A 27,221-nucleotide genomic window follows, 5' to 3' on the forward strand; every position below is an offset into this window, starting at 1 on the left:
AGCTACATTAGTCAGCTATAATTAAAAACCTACTAAATGCCCACTACCCTTCTAAATGTTACATATGTAATCATTTTTAAAAGATAATTATTGCAATTCTAACTTTATAGATTTGAAATAGAGACTAAATGTAACTGCATAACTTGCCCAAAGTCATGCTGCTAGTAAGTGGCTCAAATAAAATTTGAATCAGGCAGATATTTTCCAAGCCTGTTCTATTACTCCATCATACCTGGTACACCTTACCCTTGAAAGTAAAATGAAAAGCATAGCTTTGGGACACCTGAGTGGCTCAATCAGTTAAGTGTCTGGCTTCAGCTTAGGTCATGATCTCAGGGTTCTGGGATTGAGCCCTGTATCTGGCTCCCTGCTCAGCTTCTCCCTCTCCTTCTGCCCCTCTCCAACCTGTTTGTGCTTTCTTTCGGTCAAACAAAAAAGTCATTTTTTAAAAAGAAAAGAAAATGGCATAACTTCAATGAATCACAGATCTTGACTCTTAATACTTAAATTTTACTTTAGAGGTCATTGGCATACAACTTCTTTATTTCATGGACAAGTTTAAGAAGAAAAAAAATGCATGTCACCACTTAAAGTCTGACTTGGGAAAATAATGTCTTTATTCAAATGTCAAATAAATGTCAAACACACCAAATAGACTATTTCTCACTTCAAACAACTGGTTCAATTTCAGTTACCTAATTATACCATTAATTGGAACATGCATTTTTGTTACTATTTAATGAACAACAAAAAGAAGAGTGTGATTACTCTTATCTATAATATTTATTATTTTTTTTATTTAAGTGTAGTTGACATGCAATGTTACATTAATTTCAGGGGTACGACATAGTGATTCAACAACTCTATATGTTATGCTATGCCCACCAGAAGTGTGGCTACCATCTGTCATCATACAATGCTATTACAATAGTATTGTACTGTACCTTTTGTTCCCGTGACTTCTTCATTCCATAACTGAAGCCTTAAACTCCCACTCCTCTTCCTCATTTGCTCGTCTTCCCGCACCCCTTTCCTCTAGCAGCCATCAGATCTCTGTATTTACATATCTGATTCTTGTTTGTTTATTCATTTGTTTTTTAGATTCCACATATGAGTAAAACCATATGGTATTTGTTTTCCTCAGTCCAATTTATTTCACTTAGCATAATACCCTCTACATCCATACATGTTATCTCAAATGGCATGATCTCATCCTTTTGTAGGACTATGTAATATTCCAGTGTTTGTGTGCGTGTGTGTGTGTGTGTACGTCTATATCTTCTTTTCCATTCGTCTATCATTGAATACTTAGGTTGTTTCCATATCTTGGCTATTGTAAATAATGCTTCAGTGAACACAGGGGTACATATAGTTTTTTGAATTACTGTTTGTTTTCTTTGTGTACATACCCAGTAGTGGAATTATTGTATCATATGGTATTTCTATCTCTTATTTTTTGAGGAACCTACATACTGTTTTCCACAGTAGATGTACCAGTTTACATTCCCACCAACAGTACACAGGGTTCCTTTTTCTTCCATATCCTTGCCAATGCAAAATAGAAAGCTTTTGCATAGCAAAAGAAACTATCAACAAAAGCAACCTACTGATTGGGAGAAGATATTTGCACATAATATATCTGATAAGGGCTTATATCCAATATAAAGAATTTATAAACCTCTACACCAAAAAACTCCCACATGTTAAAAAAAAAAGTAAGCAGACTACTTGAATGGACAATTTTCCAAAGATGATCTGAAAATGGCCAACAGACACACAAGAAAGGTACTCAACATCCCTAATCATCAGGGAAATATAAATCAAAACCACAATGAGATATAGCTTGAACCTGTCAGAATGGCAAATCAAAAAGATAAGAAATAAGTATCGGTAAGAACATAGAAGAATGATGTGATATTTCCTTTATTTTTTTAATAAGCAATATTGAATATCTACTTGCTATAGGTACTAGGGATTGAAAAATGAAAAACAATAAAAACAAAACCAACTCCCAGGGAAGTTTCATTCAGAGGTGATATTTTATCTGGGTCTTGAAAGGCAGGTAAATGTTCATTTGGTGGAGGAGTAGGGAAAAGAAATCCTTGTCCTAAGAAACACAATGAAGAATGTGTCAGAGTTGAAAAAATATATGGTCAAATAAATGGTGAATAGAAACCACACACATCTTGCATACATGCTCTTACACACCTTATGCATATCTCCTGTTTTTGAGAGAGCCATTTGATCCTCCAGTTTTCTACCTGCTATTTTTATTTGAAATATATCTGAGATATAACACCATATGAGTTTAAGGTGTACAAAACCTCAATTTGATACCTTTATATATTGTAATATTACTATTGTGCCTCTATCATATCACGTAATTATTTCTTTTTTTGTGGTGGGAATAATTAAGATCTAGTCTCTCAGCATATTAGATGATTATTATAATCTTATCTATATTCACCATGCTGTGCATTAGCTCTGCAGGCCTTATATATCTACTAAGTGCAAGTGTTTGCCCTTAAACAAAACCTGTCCTGTTCTCTCAGCTCTAGCTTCTGATAGTCACCATTTTACTCTCTTTTTACTAGTTTGGTTTTGTAGACTCCACATATAAGTGATACTGTATATATCTCCTAATCTCTGTCTTTGGAAGTCTTTGGAGAATGTTACTCTCATTTCACAGTAAAATGGACACTGAAGTATTTGTCGAAAGGTTTTTTACCTTTATTATTTTAACATCATTAATTTTGATTAATGCTAATTTTAATACTATTTAATAATTCTTAAGATGGCTATTAAAATAATTCTGCACATTACTTTCTGTGAAGAAAATACTAGATATAAAGATAAAATATAAGACTTTGAGGTATTCATAATCTAATTGGGGGGCTTGAAGGCAGGGCAGGCAAACATGTCTGTCTTACAAGGAATTGCTTTGCCCTTTGGTTCTCTGATCCGTTACAGTACAAAGTCTTCTTTCAGCCAGCCCTTAAATGCCAGTGCCTGAATTCCTCCTCACCTCCTGTCCTTTTTCAAAAGTGCCACTAAGAATATAATTGATACCTTGTTCTTGTTTTTACCATCTTCTTTGTCATTAATTTATAATTGCCCAATTACTATAAAGGAAAACCTCGAGAAAACCTAATAGTGAAATACTGGGGACTGTGTTTTTTTTTTTTTTTTTTATCCTGATTCCCAAAACTAAATTGTCCTTAAAAATACAGGTGGGAATAGTTGCTGTGCACTGTCCCTGGGTTTTGAACTTAGAGTTTGTTCATCTGCTGTAATAGAATTCAAAGGTGAATAGGGTTGGGATCTTAATTCAGGAACAAATGAAACATCAATATGGCAAAGGAAGTAGGTTACATAATTCATAATAAATCACTAAAAGGAAATGTGAACACTGAGTGTCTCGCAGTATTTCCATTTGATGGGTCAGAGTTTAAGGAATTAAGCTGTAACTAGAGAATTTAATTACTGTTTAAAAAGCTGCTGCTACTGCTTTGCCTGAGGATGGTTCTTACCGGTGTCTGGCTGCTGATTTTCTTAGTCAATATTCTGACTTGAAGCCTGAGTTGAAATGGGATTATTTACAATTACCTCAAATACACGTTTGAGGTTGTAACATAAACATGAAGAATAAAATAGCAAATCTTTACTAATTCTGTCACCTACATTTCAGTATATATCCTTATAGCTTGTTTCAATGCGTGCATACACACACACGCGCGCGCGCATTTATTCATGTGTTTTTAATCACTCAGTGTTAACCAAACCCAGTATGATACTATTTAAAATTTGGAATTCTCATTTGTTTCACTTAAAATGTGTGGCTACAATTTTATATAATTTTAATAGACATTTTTTGGTAAAGATTTTATTGATTCATTCATAGAGAGAGGCAGAGGCATAGACGGAGGGAGAAGCAGGCTCCCTGAAGGAGCCTGATGCGAGACTTGATCCCAGAGCCCCAGGATCACTACCTGAGCCAAAGGCAGACACCACCTAGGTGCTTAGATGTGATTTTTAATATAACATCACTTCCTTTTGGCTTTAATTCCTGACAGAGTTGCCCCGTAAGATGTATTTTACTTCATAAGATCTCAGTATAGGTGCAGTTTTCATTCTTCAACAACTGTTAATATGCTACATTAGTAATGACTTCCCATCAGAGTATGATTACTTGGGTAAGGGCTTCTTTCTCTCCATCGCATTCTGGCTTTATGGACTTTATGAATTTATGGGCATCTTTCAATGTAAAGCAATTTTTCTCAGAATGGGTTGAACTCTGATAACTTGGGTAAGGTGTGGGTTTTATTTTGTTTTGTTTTCTTGTTTTGTGTTTTTGCTTTAATCATTGGAGATAGTAAATTGTAAATCCAAAAATATTTGCGTTGAGACCATTTGCAAAGTTGGAATAAATAATTATAAAGAAATTAGTCATTTGGATGGCTGCCAAAAAGAAATTGGCCAAATAGTAATTGGTTCTATAGAGATTACAGTTCCTATGAATTAAAGACAAAACACAGACACGCACAAAAATCCTGAGTCCTTTAGGGAAGGCAAATGTTCTCCTTTAATTTGGGAAGAAATAAGATATTTTATTTCTTCTCTTATTTCTATGGAAACAAAACCTATCTTTAACAGTAAAAAAACATAAAATTAGACACATGAACCACTCTCTAAGAGGGGAATTATTTTTACGTACAGGAAAACTAGAATGCAAATGGTTCTAACAATATTTATTTATCAAGAGTTCATGCAGTAAAATATCTTATTCTCTACTGTTAAAAAAAAAAAAAAGAAGCCGGGTTCACAAACTGGTAAACTAACCCAGAAGTCTTGGTTAGCTAACTTAACCAAGTTGAATATGATCTAGGAGAGGAAGATTTAATGGGACTATGTTTTTTCTATTGTACATGACAGATTTTTTTCTTATATATGAGGATATTTCTCTTGCTGTCAAATTTTGTTTCCTATGTGAACCTATCATTTCCCACCTGAAATGCAAAACTTTGTTTTTTAATAAAACTCAGGGTTTATGAAACATGTTAAATAGTTAAGTGACATAAAACGCAGGAAGTATAAAAAGAGTAATAGCTCATAAATTAAACATTTTAAATTATTTTATATACAATCAAGCAAAATGAATTTCATAGTTTATTATTTTCCTACTTGGTTTTATTAGAATTTCATTCACTTTCACATTAAGACGTATTTCTTTATTAATAAAAAGCAGTTTACTTCTTCAACAAGAATTCCAGGTATAAGAATCCGGTATAAGCTAGTACAGTAACTGAATTATTCCATCAAAGAACAGAGCTTTTCTGTTCTAATTTTCCTGTTTTAATGTCTTTAGTGAAAGCTGTCTTCTATCCTTATTGCAGAGAGATAAAAGAGGAAAACATAAGAGATAAGACTAGAAGACTTTGGCTTATATATTTTATCAGCAGAATTATGTCAAGTGGTCATGTTCAGTTACACGGAAGGCTGAAATACTGCCTAAAAGTAGAAAAGGAAAAGGAGAGGTTGAAAGGTTGTTGAGGGAATACATTTACAGTGTCTGCTACCTTCCACCTCATTGACTATTCAACATTTTATACAACCTTCCTATCTCTATATTTAATTTAAATAAAATTAATTCATCCTCTCTGGTCCCAGGTAGGCCATTCCAAAACTTTTTCCAGTTACTGCATTTAGCAGTAACTAATCATTTTAGTCCATGATTTTTGGATAGTCTCTCCATCAGCTCCAGGTTTGGTTCTTTGTGATCTTGGGACTCTAAATTAAAGACAGGTTGTCATCTTCCCAAATTCCCAATGTATTATTATGACGAGTGAAGAAGATAGGGTAACAGCAATTTAAAAGCCTCATTCAGTAATCAGGTAAGTGGGAAAGACATGACCATTATTGGTACATTAGTAAATATAGACTCCAACTAGACAGGTATACTCAGGACTTTCTGATCCTAGCAGCAGGAGTCACAGTGACTTGGCTAATCAATCTGCAGGCCCTTGTACTTTCCAGATGAATTTCTTCTCTCCATTTTCCTCCAGGTACTGGGTTCAATGTCTGGGGAGACCTTCCTTGCCCAATTTGTCAGTGCCCTCACTCTAAGCAGATTCTCTGGAAAGTGAAAGCAAATGAAAGAGGGCTCTAAAAATAATTAAAAGGTACTCACTTTGCAGGACCTATAGTAACATCAGAACAATACAGAGAATATTAGCATGACGCCTGCATGAGAATGACCTACAAATTAGTGAAGCATTCCTTATAAGATGATGATGACAAGAAGAAGCATTAAGAATAAGACATTTAGGGGTGCCTGGGTGGCTCAGCTGGTAAGCATCAACTCTTGATTTCAGCTCGTCATAATCTCAAGGTTGCAAGATTGAGGCCTGCATCGGGCACACATGCTGGGCCTGGAGTCAGCTTGGGATTCTCTCTCTCTTCCCTCTGCCGACCACCTACCTCTTAGGTAGGGGGAGGGAGCATTAGTACAGCTGTGGCAAGCCTGAGGTACATTTGACAATACTGTTCCCTGGAAAATTTACCAAGATTCCAGGAATTGGGCTTTAAGACAATTTTATGAATAACCATATAAGCCTGAAAACTTTCTCTACTGCTGGATCCTCGGTTCTTATTTCTTTCTTTTGACCTGATGGTTGCTGCCTCAGCTTCTGCAAAATAGTAAGCATGCTAAGGTGTGAATGAATGCCACACCCCGATCTCATCTTTGCCATTGAAATGCCTTCATTGTCACTCAGAGACTTCCTGAAGGAAAGTGTTTGAAAAACCCAGGGACAACAATTACCTTTTTGAAGTTGCCCTTAGAAATCCTTGCTTGTTACATGTATATTACACTTTTGTATACAGAGGCAGCTGGCTTTTCTCAACCTTGCAGGGTTCCAAATAATCATATCCTCAGTCAATTTATATCACAGGACACAAGCAGAGTGAGCTTCTTTGGGCATAGCTGTGCTCCCTTGCATGTCTGCTTACAGACTGTCTGGATTTAGTTTGAGTGCATCTCCACTGCAGTGCATTTTTGAAAGCAGCAAAACATAATAAACACATGGAAACATTCTAAATTTTATTCCAGTCATTCACATAATAAAGCTTTGCTTGGCAAGTGCTCAGAGTTCCAAGGTATAGCAAGCAACAGTGTGACCAACTGTTCTGCTATGGCACTTAGAAATGAACTGGCTTTCTAGCCTGAGGTCATTAAATCTTGGCTTTCTGCCCCCATCATGTCCTCCATAGTCAGTTCCACATAAGCCCTGCTATCGAAGCTCCTTTGTTGCTTCAAAGTTACGACATTTGTTAAAATCCTTAGTTCCAAATGAACTAGAGTTCACTCTAATTAGTTGGTACAGAAAAAGATTATTTCATACACTGTTAGTTGCTTAAGACTTTTTGGAGAGGTCAGAGTGCCTGCCCTTGAAGCCTCTGTAGAGAAACAATGTCCAATTATATCACAGGGTTTCTTTAGAGCAAACAACATTGCCATCATTAATCAATACTTTTGCTACTCAAGACTAAATAGCAGACACTCTGCATCAAAATACTACTAAAGGCTCCTCCACCACTGTTGCCAAAAGAGCAAATTCTCAGAATAGAACTGCTGCTTCACTTTGTTGAATTTTGAGTTCAGATCTTGCTTGAATGCAAGTCAAATCTCTGGGCCGTCACTACAAAGGAATAGGGGAATGTGAGCTATCTAGCTTCAGTCTTGAAAAGATGAGGAACATAAGGAGGAATATAGTCAAAATGGAAGGAGGTGTTCATAGATGCTGAGCATCCATATGTGATGATTCTTCACCACACTGTCTTGAACTAATTTTCTGGTTTTATATGCATTGCAAAATCCTCATGTCATTTCCAGTATTTGCAATACTAGTCCCATTACTGTCTTTACTCTGCAAAGATAAAAATATGTTTCTGACAGCTTAAACCTGATACATAATAGCAAACATTGTCTATTTTTAAATATTCCTTACAAAAAGCTCTTTGGGAAAGATAAAGTAAGAACTGGCATATCTTTATGAGAAAAAAAAGAACCGATGTTAGTAATGTAAGATGTTAATAATAGAGGAATCTGGCTGGGGGACCTATAGGGACTCTTATGTCTTTACAATGTCTCTCTAACTCTATACTATCTAACTCTATAATTACTCTAAATTTAAAAATTTATTTAAGAAATGAAAAAATAGAATCAATGAGAAATAGAGATATTCAAATTCCTTTCAGTAAAATCACAAGAACATTATTGATTATATTTGTTCTAAATCCATTAATATCACATACACTTAATTTTGACATTAAAAAAGGAAGAGTATGCTTGGTTGAATTATAGAACCTCACAAAGTCTTGATCTTGTCTATATGTTAATGGGTGCTCAAAAAATAACTGCTAAGTGGGTGAATGAGTAGATAGGTATATGGGTGAAGAAATGAACTCTTGATGGCATAACCAAAAATATAAACCAAATTAATTAAAAAAATAATGGAAATGTGAGCAGGTATTTGGAAGGTTTACTTCCATCTGGTACAAAGGAGTCATTTCTAATAGGAATTTGAAAAGAGTTATTACAGTATTGTCTCACTCTCCATTTGACATATGTATATACATACACATAGAAACACAATGTGTATGTGAACATATACATTTATGAATTACAAGGAAAGGTTATACATGTATCCATATATTATATATACAAACACATATATATGTTATTACTGTCTTGTGTGGATTATTATTTGTGTGTATGTGTGTGTGTATGTATATATGTGTGTGTATATATATACACACATAAGTTCCACCTTAAATTTATAACAAAAACTAGGGCCTCAAATATTCCTAAAAACTAGACAGGATGTTTTGATTTTATTAAATAATAGATTCTAGAAATATTTACCAATCTTTATTATCTAGAGTTTGCTATTTATTGCACCTGTTATTTGCAAGTAAAAATTACATCACATATCTGTCTCCTAGGACCTACATGAACTCTGGTGATTTATCAAAAGGTGACAAAAAAAGGATTAATTTCTGATTTTGTGTTATTTTGCATTTTAAGTTTATGGCAATGCTAACTATTTTTATTGATATTCTAAGTTTTTCAATTTTCTAAGAATAATGCAAATGGGCTGGGAGATGGTTTTTTGTTTCAATGCTGATTTCTTTTTTTTTTTTTTGATTTCTTTTTTTCTTTTTGACAGCAAATAAATTAAAATCTAAGCAATTTTAAATAAAATTTTGGGTTAAATACCAAGCATCTCTCTACCTCAATATCCTCACTACTTTAATTTCAGGTGTGTTTTCTTTGGAATTCTGAGTTAGATAGGAGACAGTTGTGCTGTCATTTATTCTAATTGCTCTCCTTGGCTGAAAGTGGTTTTGTTTGCTGTGATGGACACAGTGTCATAGATTATTTTTCCTTCCCCACTATTTCTACCACATTTTAATAATAAAATAGCTATCAATTGAAAGAAAATTGGAGAAAATTGGAGAATTTATTTGATATACATGATATTTCTAAGAATGATAACATTATTTTTTCTTCAAATATAATAAAGAGAATTTTATTTTGGCAAAACTTTGCAGATTTTTAAATAAATATTTTTTGAATACTAGATGCATGCCAGAAATTGCGTTAAGAATAGAGATATTAACAAACTTAGATCTTCACTTCAAGAATAACTTATGTAATGAGGACATTATATTAATGACTACTATAGATCAAATGCTTAAGTGTGTGTCACTGTACTAACTGCTGTAAGATATTATTTCACTAAATTTCTATAAATATCTTCTAAGACAGGTAACATTAACCCCATTTTATAGATAAAGAAGCCAAGATTCAAAGAGGCTAAGTCAGGTAGAAGTAGTTAGTAGTTCTCAACCCTATTAGACCTAATGACCCCCTTTATATAAAGTAATTCATGATAACTTTTTTATGCTGAAACAATATGTAATTTCATCTATTAATATGATTTCAAAATAATCAGCACAATGTTCCAACTATAACATAAAGAAAAATGGGATGTTTTATTATTTTATTATTATTTTTAAAAGATTTTATTTATTTTTTTCATGAGAGACACAGAGAGAGAGAGGCAGAGACACAGGCAGAGCGAGAAGCAGGCTCCATGCAGGGATCCTGACGTGGGAATCCATCCCATGTCTCCAGGCTCATGCCCTGGGCTGAAGGCGGCGCTAAACCACTGAGCCACCCAGGCGTCCCTGACATATATTTTAACATAAAAGAGTAAACAACTACCCTGGGATACATAATTTAGTAGTTACATGCTTTCATCTATTGGTAGAATTAACATATATGTGATTCTCAACTGCAAACTGATACGAATACTTAGATTCAAATACTTGGAGTGATTATTTTGACATTGGTAGTATAATCTCTCAAAGTGAAAAACAGCTCTTAGTAAAGTTCTGAACAGCAACAACAACCAAAGTTTCCTTTGATTAGTTATTTAGATATTAGCTATTTTCTAAGAAACTTCAATATCTTAAAATACGCAAAAGAGTTAATGTTTTTATGTAAAAAAAAAAGTCTCAAACTGAATTTTCAATGCATTTTGCATTGTTATTAATGCCTTCGCATCATTTCAAATCAGGTAGGCTGTCTAGTAGATGGTAGGTGTCCAAATCCCTGGCCTACCTCACCTAATGTCACTAGTGCCTCTAAATGTTTATAAGAACAAAAAATAAAAGTAATTTTTAAAAAATCCCACAAATTGCCAAAGCACTCTATGTAGAAAGCTCTTGCATTGCATAGAAATAGTGGGGCTTTAATTTTCACATTGTCATGTCATATTGCAAACCTTATTCTTAAATGTGCTGTATTATTCTTGTCTTATAGGTTAATGGGAGAGAGAGAACTCTGTCAATAGTTCTTAAGTATTTTTTATGCCATGAATTCATTTGGCAATCTGGTGAGAACCATGGACACTTTTCAAAATCATATATTTGTAAATGCCTAAAATAAAATATGTAGAATTGACAGTAAAATCAATTATTTTGAAGAATATTTTTAGTACAGTGATAGTTACAAATATTACAACTTTCATAACAATGATAATAATACATATAAATATCTTAGTATTAGTGGTGACAAAATCTTCCAGGTACTCATAATACAGCGGTTGTTTATTGTTTATATTCATAATTGAAGGAAAATTAAAATGAAGTTATTTTATTATTTTTTCCTTTTTTCAAGTTTTTACTTAAATTCCAGTTAACATACAATGTAATACTAGTTTCAGGTGTAGAATTTAGTGATTCATCAGTTGCATATAACACCCAGTGCTCATCCCAACAAGTACCTTCCCTTAATGCCCATCTCCCATTTAGCCCATCTGCCCCACTTCCTTCCAACAACCCTCAGGTGGTTTTCTGTAGTTCAGAGTCTCTTATAGTTTGCCTCCTTCTGTGTTTTTATCTTATTACATTTTTCCTTCCTTTCCCCTACATTCATCTGTTTTGTTTCTTAAATTCCACATGTGAGTAAAACCGTATGGTATCTTTCTTTCTGACTTAATTCACTTAGCAAGATATCCTCTAGTTCCATCCACATCATCACAAATGGCAAGATTTCATTCTTTTTGATAGATGAATAATATTCCATTGTGTGTATATATATATATATATATACACACACACACACACACACTATGTATATAGTATCAGTATATATAAGTATCATTATATATATATATATACTCACACACCACATATATATATACGTACACACTCTATATATATATATAGTATTAGTATATATCAGTATCATTATATATATATACTCACCACATTTTTTTTTTCACATTTCTTTATCCATGTATCTCATGATAGACATCTGGGCTTTTTCCATATTTTGGCTATTGTGGACATTGCTGCTATAAACACTGAGGTGTGTGCACCCCTTCAAATCACTGTGTTTGTATCCTTTGGATAAATAGCTAGTAGTGCATTTTCTGAGTTGAAGGGTATCTCTCTTTTTAACTTTTTGAGGAACCTCCATACTCTTTCCCAGAGTAAACTGCACCAGTTTAATTTCCCACTAGCAGTGTAAGAGGATTCCCATTTCTCCGCATCCTTGCCAACATCTGTTGTTTCTTCTGTAGTTCATTTTAGACTTTTTTGACTGGTGTGAGATGGTATCTCATTGTGGTTTTAATTTGTATTTCCCTGATGCCAAGTGATATTGAGCATTTTTTCATGTGTCTGTTGGCCATTTGTATGTCATCTTTGAAGAAGCTTCTGTTCATGTCTTCTGCCCATTTCTTAACTGGACTATTTTGGAGGGAGGGGATTACATTTAAGTTCTTTATAGATTTTGGATACTAGCCCTTTATATGATATGTCATTTTCGAATATCTTCTCCCATTCCATAGATTGCCTATTAGTTTTGTTGATTGTTTCCTTTGCTGTGCAAAAGCTTTTTATCCTAATGAAGTCCCAGTAGTTCATTTTTGCTTTTGTTTCCCTTGCCTCTGGAGACATGTCTAGTGAGAAGTTGCTGTAGGTGAGGTTAAAGGGGTTGTTCCTTGTTCTCTTCTAGGATTTTGATGGATTCCCGTTTCACATTTAGGTCTTTCATCCATTTTGAATTTTTTTGGCATGTATGTATGGTGTAAGAAAGAGGTCCAGTTTCATTCTTCTGCATATGCAATTGCTGGATCATAGGGTAGTTCTATTTTTAACTTTTGGAGGAACCTCCACACTGTTTCCCAGAGTGGCTGCATGAGTTTGCATTCCTGCTAGTAGTGTAAGAGGGTTCCCCTCTCTCTGCATCCTCACCAACATCTGTTGTTAATTTTAGCCATTTGAACTGGTGTAAGGTGATATATCATCGTAGTTTTTATTTTTATTTCCTTAATTATAAGTGATGTCGAACATCTTTTTTTGTGTGCGTCTGTTAGCTATCTTTATGGCTTCTTTGGAAAAATGTTCATGTCTTCTGCCCATTTAACTGGATTATTTGGTTTTGGGGTATTGGGTTTTACAAGTTCTTTATATATTTTGGATGTTCTGAATTCATCCACTGACCCCATGTTGAAGATCCTTATACTAGAGTGAATGAATGTTCAGAGCAAATTAGAGCTCATCATTGATCTTCCTAACTGTCTCAATAGCTACAAAAAAAAAAAAAAAGTTAGAACAGGCGATGACCCGATGCTTAAAGAATGATTGATTAGCATGCAGAGAAGCATGGAGCAGAATGTATACAAAAGCCACAGGGTCGGGAAGCACCATAATAGGTGTGGGCAATGCTAACATAGTATGTGTGGCTTCAACAAGAGTAGGTGGAGAAAACTTGAAAATGAAAAATAAATTAATGCGTGCAGTTTATTCTTAAAAACAGAAGGATTTTGTTCGGGCAGCCTGTGTGGCTCAGCGGTTTAGCACCACCTTCCTCCCAGGGTGTAATCCTGGAGACCTGGGATCAAGTCCCATGTCGGATCCCCTGCATGGAGCCTGCTTTTCCCTCTCCCTGTGTTTCTGCCCCCACCACCCTGTCTCTCATGAATAAATAAAATCTTTTTTTTTAAAAAAGGATTTTGTTCTAATTCTAATTGATTTAACAGTATCTTACATACTTACTGAGATTTTTAGTTTATTAAGTACTAGCACATAACTGCATTATCTTTTACACTCTGTGACATCCATAGCAATAAAATTAGCTTTATGTTTATGGTGCAGTATTTTCTGAGCATGGCTACGTTGCTCTAGATAACCATTGCAAATAGGAAATATATCAAAGAGAAAATACACTAAAGATTTTTGACCCATATTTGATTATATACAGTTCAGTAAAAGGAAATATGAAGGAATAGGGTGTGGTTATCCCTTATTAACATTGCTTAACTAACACAACATTTTTCAATATCCCTGACACCTGTAACATCCTATAGATAGAAAGGATCAGTGGGAACTCTCATTGATTAGATAGTATACTATGCCTTTCTGGGTTAGACAGATTTAGAATAAGTTGCTAACACCAAATGCCATTTAGAGCAGTTACCAATGGTTGTTAACTTATCCACATTTACTTTCAGTGAATGCCACAACTCCACAGATCGTATCAAAGTTAGAGTGTGGGATGAAGATGATGACATTAAATCCAGAGTCAAGCAACATTTCAAAAAGGAGTCAGATGATTTTTTGGGACAAACGATTGTAGAAGTGAGGACCCTGAGTGGAGAGATGGATGTCTGGTACAACCTAGGTGACTATTTTTAAATTTACTTGAAAAATAGTTAAATAAAATTTCAGAATATCTGTGGCCTTTGTTGTATTACCATATAAGTCAAAATAATGTCTTTCTACAACATTCTGCTGAAATAGTTATTCAAACTCAGTATTATTGAAAGATGTTGGTAAATTTGAGATGAAAAGAGAAAGCCTTTCAAAAATCAACTGGGTGTCTTTTAGGAGAAAAATACCCCATTCTTTGTATAGTTTCAAAAACTTTGCCAAATGTATAGGAAAAAAATAACATATGACTTTATGCTCTTTGACGTATTTCCTTTTGGTCCATTAATGAAATTTTAGCAATAAAGGAAAAGTTTATTTTGAATATCTTTTGAATGATGATATAAAAGTAGGATTTAGGTGCCAAAGCCATATATATGTGGACTTATGTTTATTCTGGTGATAAAGATATTGAGAATATCTTTAGTTGGCATGACTTTTTAAATGAAATTTTATTATGAAATCAAGAATTAAATAAGTTTTATTCTGACTTTTACAGTAATTGAAAAATAATCTAGAATCTTCAGTGCTGATTTAATAATAGTAAATATATATGGATCAGTTCAGTTTCTTTTTCTTTTTATTCAGCTCAGTTTCTATAGACATGACCCAAAACATCTTCTTAAAAATGTATTTGCGAGTAGTTGATATACAATGTTCCTTTAGTTTCAGGTGTACAACGTAGTGATCAAATCTCTATGTTAAGCTATGGTCACACAGGTATAACTACCATCCATCACCATGCAACACTATTACAATATTTTTTACTATATTCCCTATGCTGTACTTTTTATTCCCGTGACTTATTCCATAACTGAAAGCCTGTTTCTCACACTCCCCTTCACCTATTTTGCCCATTCCTCCAACCCCATTCACTCATATGTGGAATCTAAAATACAAAACAAATAAGTAAACAAAAACCAGAATCAGATCTATAAATACAGAGAGCAAACTGATAATTGCCAAATTCTTTTAGTCATGTCATCTGAAATGTTTTAATTAAATTCTAAGGGCCAATTGTAAATCATGAAAGTGTTTACCCAGTCCCAGGATTACGAAGAGTTTCCATTTTAGGATATCAATATAATGTAGCAAATTAAAAAATGCTTTTGGCTTTTTGAAAACCCACATACTTCAAATAATGTATTTGACAAAGTAAACAGATAAAGTCACAGAATTAATGAAACTCTAAATTATACAGTAATTTGAACAAAGGAAAGATATATAATTTACTTAGAAACAAATGATTCAAACTACACTGAGAACCCAATATCAAAATATATTTTAAAGAAATTTTCCTTAAAGAAAATTGGGGCCTCTACATTATTGATGCAAATTTTAGTTCAGTTATAGTGATCATTCTCCTGTATCTTGTTTATACTATGAGACAACTTTCTATATGAAAACAGAGATGTTAGGTAAGAGTAAATTTCAGACCATTAGCTCTGTGCAATATCATAAATTGTGTTTAAAGTGGGTTACTTACAGACTTTTTTTTGTAGTAGTAGTATGTTAGCATGTCCTTGAATCAAGGCAGTTAGAATTCAAAACAGAAATTCCTTAAAACATTCTTTTGACAAAAGAACAATTCTTTTGATGTTCTTTGCTTCCTGACAAATGTTTTTTGATGTGAGTATATTCAGTTTGCCAAGAAGATTGAATGAGCTATTAGTAAAATCAGTACAAATCAGCTATTCAGCTCTTATGCTGAAATGATCCTTCCATTATGGGGGAGGAAAATATGATGCAACAGGACGGGGAAATATTTCCCTGCTCACCAACAGTTTTTATGTTTGCACTCTCTTTGCTGATATTGGGAGTTTTAGGGGAAAGAAGAGAGAAGGAGGGAGACTGGGAAGGACCAGTTTTAGATTTGCATAAAATCCCTCAGTAGGTTAAACCCATATAGATACCATATTTGTACTCTTTTTATAGTGTTTTGTCCTTCATCACATAGAATTCATTCCACCATACAGAGGAGGACTTGGCCAAAAGCTCTGGTCATCTAAGTGAGGCCTGTGTCCCATAGATCTATGGGGATGATGATAGTTAAAATCAAAGAACCAGTAATGCTCCCTGGGACTTTGGACAGAGATCTGTGACAAGAAGATCCCAGGACTTGCTTTTTTTTTTTTTTTTTCTGGCCCCAGCAGAGAACTTTAATATTTTTTGGGAATCAACTATCTCCCAGCCAATAGGAGAAACTCTCAGGATCCTGGCACTCCTCAGGGGATAATCTTAGAACATAATGACTATCAAATATTAACATGAAGAATCAGCAGACATTCCACAAGAAGAAAGCAGACTTCATGATTTAACTGCATCTTTTATGACTATAAATACAGTTATACTTAGAAGAGGGTCAATAAGTTTTTACCACCTTCTCTGTCACTCTACCTCCTTGTGTTTTATTTGTGAAATGGGTCAGGTTGCTTCTTTATTTCATCTATGAAGCAGATATCAAATGTGAGTCCCCTATGTACATTCAAATTCTAGGGACTTAGTGATTATGCTTTTTTTTCTTTTAAAACTACTTATTAGTTCATACTGAACACACATATACATTATTTGATTGAATTGACTACATATTGATTTTGTCCAAATATACAGTTAATTCAACACATTAGTAAACCCAGGCCATAGACTGTAGGTCTTTAAGAATCACTGGTAAAGAAAACTATGAACAATTTTTGTTGTTATCATTGTTAGAGCTTTGACTCCTCTTTTCAAGCATAGAAAGAGAAGTGAAAGCTTTTAGATAAAATAGTTTTCTGGGTAATTGTATTTTTAAGTTATCTTTCTTTTAATTGCCTGAGCAATTTCATTGATAAACTGATCAAGTACACAGAAATTTGTATCAGAATGGCAAGGTCTCCTGATGAAGCTTTTTCATTTGAAGTATCTGTAATGCAATTTGAGGATTAGTGACATAATAGGCACATTATTTTAAATTGTGTTTACCAGGGTCTTAATGGCTAGTTAATAATCAAACCTGATCTAGAAAAGTGGCTTTTAGCAATGTAAGCCTTTTTTAAAGCTTTTGAGAAATTCTATAAGAAATATGGTATTTTCAAAAATGACCAATTACTTTTTTTGTTTTATCAGAGAAACGGACAGATAAGTCAGCTGTGTCTGGAGCCATTAGATTGAAAATCAATGTGGAAATAAAAGGAGAGGAGAAGGTTGCCCCATATCATATACAATATACATGTTTACATGAGGTAAGTGAATTGAATTGTATTAATAATAAAATCTAGAAAAGAAATAGGTCTTTATGGATCATACAACAAGCTTTTGGTTTAGAAGTATAATTGAATTAGGTTTGTAGAGTTGTTCCTAGAGTTCTGATCCTGTAATATAGCATGTGATATCATACAGCCTATGTATTACTCTCTGAAGAGTGAGCAGATGTCTTCTACTGAGAGTCAGAACAGACACGTGAGGCAGGTATTAACAAAAATGGCAATAAGATGATGATGAATAAGTAGACTGAGGAGGAAGAAAAACATCAAAGGCATTTGTTAAAAAAATAAGCCATGACAAATATTTTGGAAGCATTAAACATATAGTATGTTAGTAATGCAGGAACGTATCCAAATATTATTTTTGAGAACAGTGAGTTAGTGTTCAGATTTTATTGAAGATATAGTTGGGAGTATTAGAAATACAAAAATGTTGATATTGCATCAATGTTTTTTGGTAGCCAGTGTAAAAGCAATGATTGCTTTTTTTTTCTTTTTCTAGAGTAACAAAGAGCTTCATACATACTGAACCATCCTCCATTTTAATTACTGATTCCACAAACATGTTGGGAATGGAGAGTATCAAAATGTCCTTACTACCAAGGATAGTAGAGAATGTATTCACCCCAAAAGTAGGGCTTGGTTGGCTTAGTGTTTGAGACTACCCAATTTGAATCCAAAGGGCAGATTCACCTCAGTGTAGATATACTGAGAAATATAATCTTGGGTTTCTATTGAATGCTTTGCATCTCAGAGCTTAGAGTTGTCCACAAAGCCTTTCTCTTTGATACAAATGACACTTGTCGCATGTATCAGAAAATATGAAGTAAAGCTGAAGAATGTACCTTTCCCCATGTTCAGAGAGGTAAAGAAGAAAGTATCTTCCCAAAATAGAAAAAGATAACAGAGAATATTTGCTCTTTGCATGCAATTTTCCCTAAATGTATCTATGAAAATGTATATGTGGAATTATTTGCACTTCCATTTTACTAAAGGGGGAAAGGGGAACAGTATTTAAATCATATATACATTGCACATAATTAGATATAGGACCTAGACTTAATTTCCTGACTCCAATTTAGCCAGTGATATTATTCCTTTAGAAAAGGTCGTTCAGTTTTCAAATCAGTGAACTCCCTGAGCTGGCGAGATGGAGAGCCAACTCTGGTCTTTCAGTTTGGGCAGAAAATATTTGGGATCAGAGGAACAGCATTATTCTTTGCTTTTTAGAATCCTTTTCTGCTAGTCCAAGAACCAAAAAGAATAAAACCTGAGAAAGGACCCAGGCTGCATCCATGTAGCAGTTCCCAAACTTGTTATTTCCCAATACTTCCCAATATTCCTAAACAAGAAATTGTATGTAGTGATTTTTATTTCATTACAAACTTCTCATTCACTTGTAATCTCAATTCATTGTCCCGACTTCTACCATTTCACAGTCAAAGCCCTTTACACACTAAAATTCTGTATTAACATAGCTAAAAACACATTACTCATCCAGGGCCCTATAATTTTCTCTGAGCCCATGAGTGCAAAAATGTTCTAGCATGTAGAAATGCAAAAACTTCCTACTACAATGAATTGATAAATATGAAACATTTGAATCATTGATTCTTTGTATGCCTAGGCAGAAATAAAACCAATTTGCATAAATATGAGGTGAGTTAGAATAAAAACCCAATATATTCCTATTGCTTCTATATGCTGATGAAACATTAGATGCAATCACAATGCAAATATAAATTACCGAGAGTTACATTTACATATTTCTGGCCTATTCTGAGGAATTACTGAACAATTGAAAACCACTTACTTTTAGAATCTGTTCCATTACTTGACTGAAGTGAAGTCTAATGGTGGAGTGAAAATCCCAGAGGTCAAAGGGGAGGAAGCCTGGAAAGTTTTCTTTGATGATGCTTCCCAAGAAATAGTTGATGAATTTGCCATGCGTTACGGGATTGAATCCATTTATCAAGCTATGACGTAAGTACTCTAGAACATGTACATATTCAAAAATCTCTGTTGAAATCTAAAGAAAATGTAAGAAAAGCATTCATCTCCATTCTTCTAATTCAAATGAAATTTTAATTATAAAGTCAGTTACATATGAATGAACCTATTTATTCTGGCTACTCTCTCACACAGCTCTAAAGTGTTAAGGATTTGACAATTCACTACTACCATCTTCCCCAACCTTACTTTGTTCTTAGAGTGTTCTCTATTGGGAAACAGTGTTAGCAATACCTTGGAACTTAAAATTGCAAAATCTCTATCCTACCTACCCCAAACCTACTGAGTCAGAAATTCTCAAAGTGGGTCCCAGTGATCTGTGTTTTAATCAGTCCTCCCGATGGGTCTCATAAACTCTAAAGTTTGAGAACCAATGCCCTACTTGATATCTGAGAAAACTAAAACCTGATGATTGAAGTGCACTGCCCAACTTCACAGTCTGTTAATGTCAGAGATATATCCAAAGCTATTACAGTGTCTTGACCCAAACCATAGGATATATTCTTCCTTTCTATATTTCTATCAGTGCTGCTAATTCAGCAAAACTAAGATTTATTGAGAACATACATTCTGCAGTAAATGTGGTTCTTTTTTTTTTTTAAGATTTTATTTATTTATTCATGAGAGACACACAGAGAGAGGCAGAGGCACAGGCAGAGGGAGAAGCAGGCTCCGTGCAGGGAGCCTGCCATGGGACTCGATCCTAGGTCTCCGGGATCATGCCCTGGGCCGAAGGCGTAGACGCTCAACTGCTGAGCCACCCAGGTGCCCCAGTAAATGTGGTTCTATAGAAGTGACTATACAGACCTTTACTGAGGAGTTTCAGTAAGGGTTTAGAATTGGGTTGTACCTTGCCCACAGTATACTGTTTGAAACCTAGTCTAAGTGTATAAATGCATACTGTTCAGTTATATACCATATATAATATGTAAACTACTTATGTATATATATTAGAAAACTGTACTTTCATATTAATGATCGGATCATATTTTCATGTCAATCAAAGATGCAGACCCAGATCATGAGTCATTTGCAACCATCTGAATGATGGATGTGGATTGGACCAAAATCAATGCTCTTCTTCCAAGTTTACTGTTCTTAGCATTTAATCACTAGTTATAATTCTAGAGCAGAATATGTAAGACTACATTTAGATTTTTTTATGAATTGTATGCTTTTTTGGTTGACAGTGTCCTAAATCTAAATAATAAAGACTTAGAGATTATAGAGGTAAAAAGAAAGTTAGAGGTCATGTAGTTGAACCTCTCTCCAAATCAGAAACCCTATTGCTGCATCCATTACTGTGGTCATCATCCCTCTGCTTATTTGCATGCAGCAACAGCATATTGCTTTTCAGGCAACCTATTTTGTAATTGGACAGCCATAATGGAGTCTGTGACTTTGTCATCTCCCCTGTCCCATGTCAATGGCTATAATTCAGACTACCTAGTATCAGATTTGAGCACAGTAAAAATGCAACTATGATTAACAGTCTAAAATAAATGAACTATTCTGTGAGAAGGAAGCTATGTTAAAAACGACAACAACCAAACAACAGCAACAAGAAGACTGCTTCTGGAAATAGTGCCAATAAAAGAAATGATCAAGTTAAATTTATCCCAAAATATCTCTATGAGCTGATGTCACATTACTTCTTTGCCATGCTTCCTATATTCTGAGAAGCATAATCATGTTAATATAGAAAAAGGATTAACTGTATGACAGTTTAAAAGAGAAGAATCATCCTTCATTCATTTATCACTTGTATTTTTCTCTTGCCTTTAACCTAAGTAAACAGTAACAATAAAATACTTTTGGATACTTCCTTGGTATCAAGTGACCTGCATGTGAACTCATAATTACAAAGGGCCTTACAATAAGTATTTTTAGCTTTGTGGGGCCTATAGTCTCTGACACAACTGCTCATCCTGCACTCCAAGTGCAAAAACAGCCATAGGTATTAAGTAAACAAATGGGCATGGCTATATACTGACAAAAACAAAAGCAAAAACAAAAGCAACACACATACAAAAACAATAGGCTGGGCTTGGCTATGGCCTTAGATGGCTAACTTTTGGTCTAAAGAATGAGAGCAAGGCAGATAGGCATAAGAGGGGAAAATGTCTTCTATCTTGGTGATAAATTGAGAAATGCACTTTGATGATGACAAAATGCAGTAGATTATGTAGTTGACCCATTGAGGGTCTACTTCTAGATTATAGTTTTTTGTTGTTGTTGTTTTTTTTTTTTTTTTTTTTTTACGTACTGTAAACGTATTTCTTCTCTTCCTTATGATTTTCTCAGATTTTCTCTAGCTTATTCTAAGGGCACATATACATCAAACACACAAAATGTGTGTTTATGACTATTGATATGACTGGTAAATAAGGCTCCCAGTCAATTGTAGGCTTGTGGTTAAGTTTTTTAGAGTCAAAAGTTATATGTGGATTTTTGACTGTGCAGGAGTCAGTGACTCTAAGCCCTGTATTGTTCAAGGACCAACTATATCATATCTACTTCTGGTTATACATTTGATTTTATATTGATATTTTTATTTGTTAAATATTTCTTTCAGCTTTTGAGTACTGACCGAGATGGCCTTAACATTTCCCTCAACTTGATAAAACTTTACAGACTCTTTCTTGCCTCTAGGCCCCTAACCTCCCTCTCACCTTGACCCTTACAGAATCCAGAAGGGTTAAACCCAGAGGTCCCTGACCTCCCTTTTCTTATAGCATTTACTTTAGAAAACTTGTAATGGTAAATTCTTTGAATTATAAATTTTTCAAAAGCCTCTTGTCAGTTTTACAACCCAGGAGTAGCTTTCTCAAGGACCTGGGAGGCATCTCTCTCAAATACAATAATCAAGGAGGAGTATAGGCCCCTGGTCCCAGTCTCTGTAGGTGGGGCGGGGTAGGGGTTAGGAGCCTAACTTGGACAGGTGCCTTTCTCCAAGTTGTAATACTATTTCAGGGTATGAGTACAAGAGAAAATGTATCTTTTCTTTGGTTAACGTCAATTAGCAAACACAGGTAACTAGGATTCTCCCAACTCCAGTTCTTAAAACCTCCACTTCATCCCCCTTCCAATTCAGCACTTAAAAATATCCCCATCTGTCATTTCAGTGGAGTTGAGTTTGGACTGAATTCTGATTTCTCTTCCCTATTGCACACCCTTGAATAAAATCTTTCTGGCCTATTTCATGATGTCCAGTGCAATTTTGTTTTGATAGTACGAGTTTTAGCATCTCACCAGAATAAAAAATATTTCTGTTGTTTGACAGTTGGATAACTCCTAAAAAAAATTTGACTACAAACATAAATATGATCTCTTCATTTATTATTATTATTTTTTTTAATTTTTATTTATTTATGATAGTCACAGAGAGAGAGAGAGAGAGAGGCAGAGACATAGGCAGAGGGAGAAGCAGGCTCCATGCACCGGGAGCCTGATGTGGGATTCGATCCCAGGTCTCCAGGATCGCGCCCTGGGCCAAAGGCAGGAGCCAAACCGCTGCGCCACCCAGGGATCCCTCTTCATTTATTATTAATTGATGATCATTAGTTATTGAAACAGTTTTTATAGAAAACTATGCGCATACTCATTTTATATCAAAATGCAAATATTATAATTACACGTGTAATCTAGTTTGAGAGAGATAATAGACTGGTGTCACTTAGAGAGGTGCTTGAATTCAGTTCAAAGATTTCAAATTGCTATCTTGAATACAATAGCTATATGTTTATTACTGCCTTATAAAAAATTCTAGGTGCATGATAGAAACTCTGTACATATTTTTAATTGAGTGAATCAGAAGTAGAAGCTCTTTATTCTCAACTTCTCCTGGCACATTTCTTCATGTCAGAAGTTCGCAATTGCCAGGGCTCCTGGGTGGCTGTCAGTGAAATGTCCTACTCTTGGTTTTAGCTCAGGTCATAGTCTCTGGGTCTTAATCCAGCCCAGCATAGGACTCCACATTCAGCGGAGAGTCTGCTTGGGATTCTCTCTCTCCTTCTCCCACCCCTCATTCACACACATTCTCTCCCTCAATCTCTCTCTCCCTCAAATAAATAAATCTTAAAAAAAAAAAGTTCACAATTGCCAAAAGCATAAAAAATGGAACTTGAAAGATTAAGCTGGTGTAGGTATCTATTTTACCTTGTAAGTGTTTTAAAGCATACCATATTGATTATTTATAATAATTTGGAGAAATTTCAGAGTACTGACATTCTTCTGTTAGGTGTTGAAATATAACTTTCAGAGATTTTTTTTCTACCATACTTTCCAATTGATCGTCCTGTAATTGAATTATAATATGACTCCTATTGCTGACCAATGAATAACATAATTTTTAAAAAAGAGTTTATGAATAACCAACTATATCTTCAAATTTTAGTTGGTTGCCTGTTGAATCAGTAGTATTTACCTGTTATCTTGAAACTTTGCTTCAGGGGATGGAGAAAACTAACCAAGCAATAACAACAAAACCTAGAACTACACATGTCAAACTTACCTCAGAAGTATTTCCCTTAATTTTAAAAACACAAGATTAGGGAACTAAGCTTCAAAGAAGAAACGGATATCCTGTCTACCTAGTAAGGACATTTGCAAATTTGGGAAAGGACAAAACTGCTTAATTTCTGTGGGCTTTCCTAGATACGATTTGATCAAAAAAAAAATCAAAGCTCAGTTTCTTTTGATATTTAAAGACTCCTTTTGCTTAGCCAAATCCCCAGGTAACCTTATAATCTTCCTGTTTTTAGTAGAGATTGCCTGGTTTCTTTTAAGCATACTCCCATTTCTTTGAAGATGGATTTGGAGCAGATAGATTTGGGAACTGTGTATTAAGCCAGAGAGTCTGGATGTACATTATTAAATTTTCTTCTTGTGTATTTCTCATCATAAGAAGGAGGCTGAATCTATTCTGCTGGTAAATAATCTGAACATTAATACTGAACTTCCCAGTCCTCTAAGGTACCTCCTGCTTATTACAAGTGCTCTCTCCTTTTTACCACAAAACATTTTCTGTGAGGGTACAATTTATTAGCCCTATTTGTTGCATTAAAAAATGTACTTTTTGTTTGGGAACATTCATGAGAAAGGCGATCACAGTTTTCCTATTTGGACAAGCGATTGATCAAGGACCAGGAGGATTTGTTCCCACATGGTAAATTCAACCATCCATCTAAAAAAAAAAAAAAAAAAAAAAAGGTAATTTTCTGATATATGACAGTAGTAATGAAAGTGTTTCCTTTCCAAAGAAGTTCATCATTTTATATATTTTGCATCATGATGCTGAGCATAGAGTCTGTTGTTAAGTTTTTTTAGTAACTAGATGGAAATGAGACCGCCAAGGCAAGCGAGGGTCCAAGAACAGATTTTATTGCAGGCACCCTCGGGCGAGGTTCCACGACTCACGGGGGAAAGAGAGTGAGTCGAGGAAGTCGCGCCAAGACAAGGTGGTAGGGGGTTTACATAACGTTGTAAGGCAGAACGGTTTCCTATTGGTTGGCTCATATGCAAAGGAAGGATTGCAATCCAACCAGTCAGAGTGACCCTCACTATGCAAAGGAAGGATTGCAATTCGACCAAAGGTGACTTCCTCCTCTGGGGTTTGAAGGGCATTGGGTTCGGTTGGGGAAGTCCAAAGGAGAAGTGTAAGGGTCTGCTCAAGCTGTCAGCAGGTCATTGGTCCATTGGCGTCCCAAGTGGAGGTGGTGACAGGAACCTCAGCCATTTTGGCGTATCCACCATCTTGAGGAGTTTCCCTTCCCGCCTGGCCCCAACATCTATGTTCATCATAAGAATTTTGGGAGTCCTTCTATGCAAAAATATACACTCTTAAAAATGTTCTGACATACCTACCATTCACCCCTAAACACGTGCAGGGAATTCCATGTCAGCATCAGGGATTAAATTGTCCTTTGGAGGTAATTTCTGTCAAACAAATATATTTTAACTGGGTGTTTAATGAGTCTTTCATTTATTATAAAATGAAACCCCAGGAGTCTTACCAAGTCTAAGATTTTGTTAGACTATGGTCATGCATCCGTAATACCAAATGAGAAAAGCATTAAGTCAGTACTTTTCACTTTGGTGTCCTTAACAACCTTTACTTTGGTACTGGCGCTCTCAATTGAATTTATATTTGAACTAGAACTATGGGGATACAGTTTATTTTAAAGGCACTAGTCTATGCTTGAATCATGATCCTGCTTTCTGAGGAGAGTGCTGCTTAATTGATGAATGAATCACTCATTCCTGCAAGAAATATTTATTGAGGACCTCCCATGTGCCAAGGAGTTTTCTAGGCACTAAGGGATACATTACCAAAGAAGAAGGCAAGATCTGGTGTTTCAGGGAGTCCCTATTCCAGAAGATACAATTCATTTATTTGATAGACATTCTGAGTATTTAAGTATGAGGACTTATACAGGGATTTGGGATACAGCAGTAGAAGATACCTCTTGCTTCAGTGAGCTAATCGAGATCACAGAGGAAGAAGAAATAACAAAAAGACAGCATAATCGAGATATACATGGGTACTGTAAGAGCACAGACATAAAGCGACCAAACCCAGACATAGATGAGGAGAGGTGTCAGAGAAAGCTAATGGTCAGCCTAAGGGTCCCAGCCTTACCTGTTCTTCAACTTCCACCATTCCTCCAAACCTTGTGCGTTTCATTACTTTCCTGTCTCCCACCGCTGCCTTCACATTCAAAGCCTCTACAGCTGAGTTCAAGTAATCCATAGCATCCGTGAAAAATTATGATGCTTTTTGCCAAAAGTGGATCCTTAAATGTTTGACCCTTTTAGGTGACAAGCATGTGTGCCATCACTGAAATGCATGCTACTTTGAATTCTAGGGAGCAAACGTAATAAATGCTATTTTAGTGTATTTCTACCATTTGGAATACGGATAATCTTTCCTTTCATCTTGTATGGTTTCTCTGCCATCTCCAAAGGTTCTAAAAACTATTGTCATCTTTATGGTACTTCTTTCCAATCATTTATTTTTATTAAGAAAAAAAATGATCTTGAAATCTTTTAAATCAAAGGCATTTTAATCCCTTGAAAACCACAAGATGATGTGATTCCAGAGTGTCACTGAAAAGGCAGATGAGTTAGGTGATTGTCCTTCCCCTCCCCCTCCACATTGATGTCTACAAAACAATAGCAAGTAAGCTGAATCCAGATGTATTATTTGAAATACATGTGACTCCCCAACATTTTGCCAATAATCTTTGAGAATTAATGGTTGATAATATTGTAGCAATTGCTTTAGCTGAAAACATGCCAGTAACTGTGTCATTATTGGCAATTTAAGCATCATCATTTTTAAGTCTGTTACTCTAACTTTTCCCACAAAGCTGAAATTCCATTTGTTAAATTGGTTTGACACTAACCCCATTTTCTTCAAAAAGTAGTCAGGTGATTTAAACATTATTAATCCATTGTTTTCAATTGTGTCTGTGTGGGAAATGTTAGCAGTTTCAGAGATTACAATAGCACTTTTCGACCTATTTTATTTGAAGGTGTACTTTTTGAAGGAATTGTTTGCAACAAAGATCTATTCAGTCACTTTATTTTTTTTTTTTTTTTTAAAGATTTTATTTATTTATTCATGAGAGACACACACACAGAGAGAGAAGCAGAGACACAGGCAGAGGGAGAAGCAGGCTCCAT

At 34.8% G+C, this 27,221-nt stretch overlaps 1 protein-coding gene and 1 non-coding gene across 8 annotated transcripts in view; both read left to right on the forward strand.

Annotated features, from left to right (window-relative positions):
• Positions 1-27,221, forward strand: part of UNC13C (unc-13 homolog C) — a 586,284-nt gene that overhangs the window by 276,906 nt on the left and 282,157 nt on the right. For all 7 annotated transcript variants that reach the window (XM_077881171.1, XM_077881173.1, XM_077881169.1 and 4 more), the window contains 3 exons: positions 14,088-14,257; positions 17,389-17,504; positions 19,345-19,508. In XM_077881171.1, the coding sequence (XP_077737297.1) occupies positions 14,088-14,257; positions 17,389-17,504; positions 19,345-19,508 (450 nt within the window). The remainder of the gene's footprint in view (positions 1-14,087; positions 14,258-17,388; positions 17,505-19,344; positions 19,509-27,221) is intronic.
• LOC144303699 (U6 spliceosomal RNA) lies at positions 6,180-6,285 on the forward strand. Its single transcript, XR_013370677.1, has one exon. It is a non-coding gene; the product is annotated as a U6 spliceosomal RNA (small nuclear RNA).

The sequence above is a fragment of the Canis aureus genome, chromosome 32, assembly GCF_053574225.1.
Source record: "Canis aureus isolate CA01 chromosome 32, VMU_Caureus_v.1.0, whole genome shotgun sequence".
NCBI classification, from domain to species: Eukaryota; Metazoa; Chordata; class Mammalia; order Carnivora; family Canidae; genus Canis; species Canis aureus.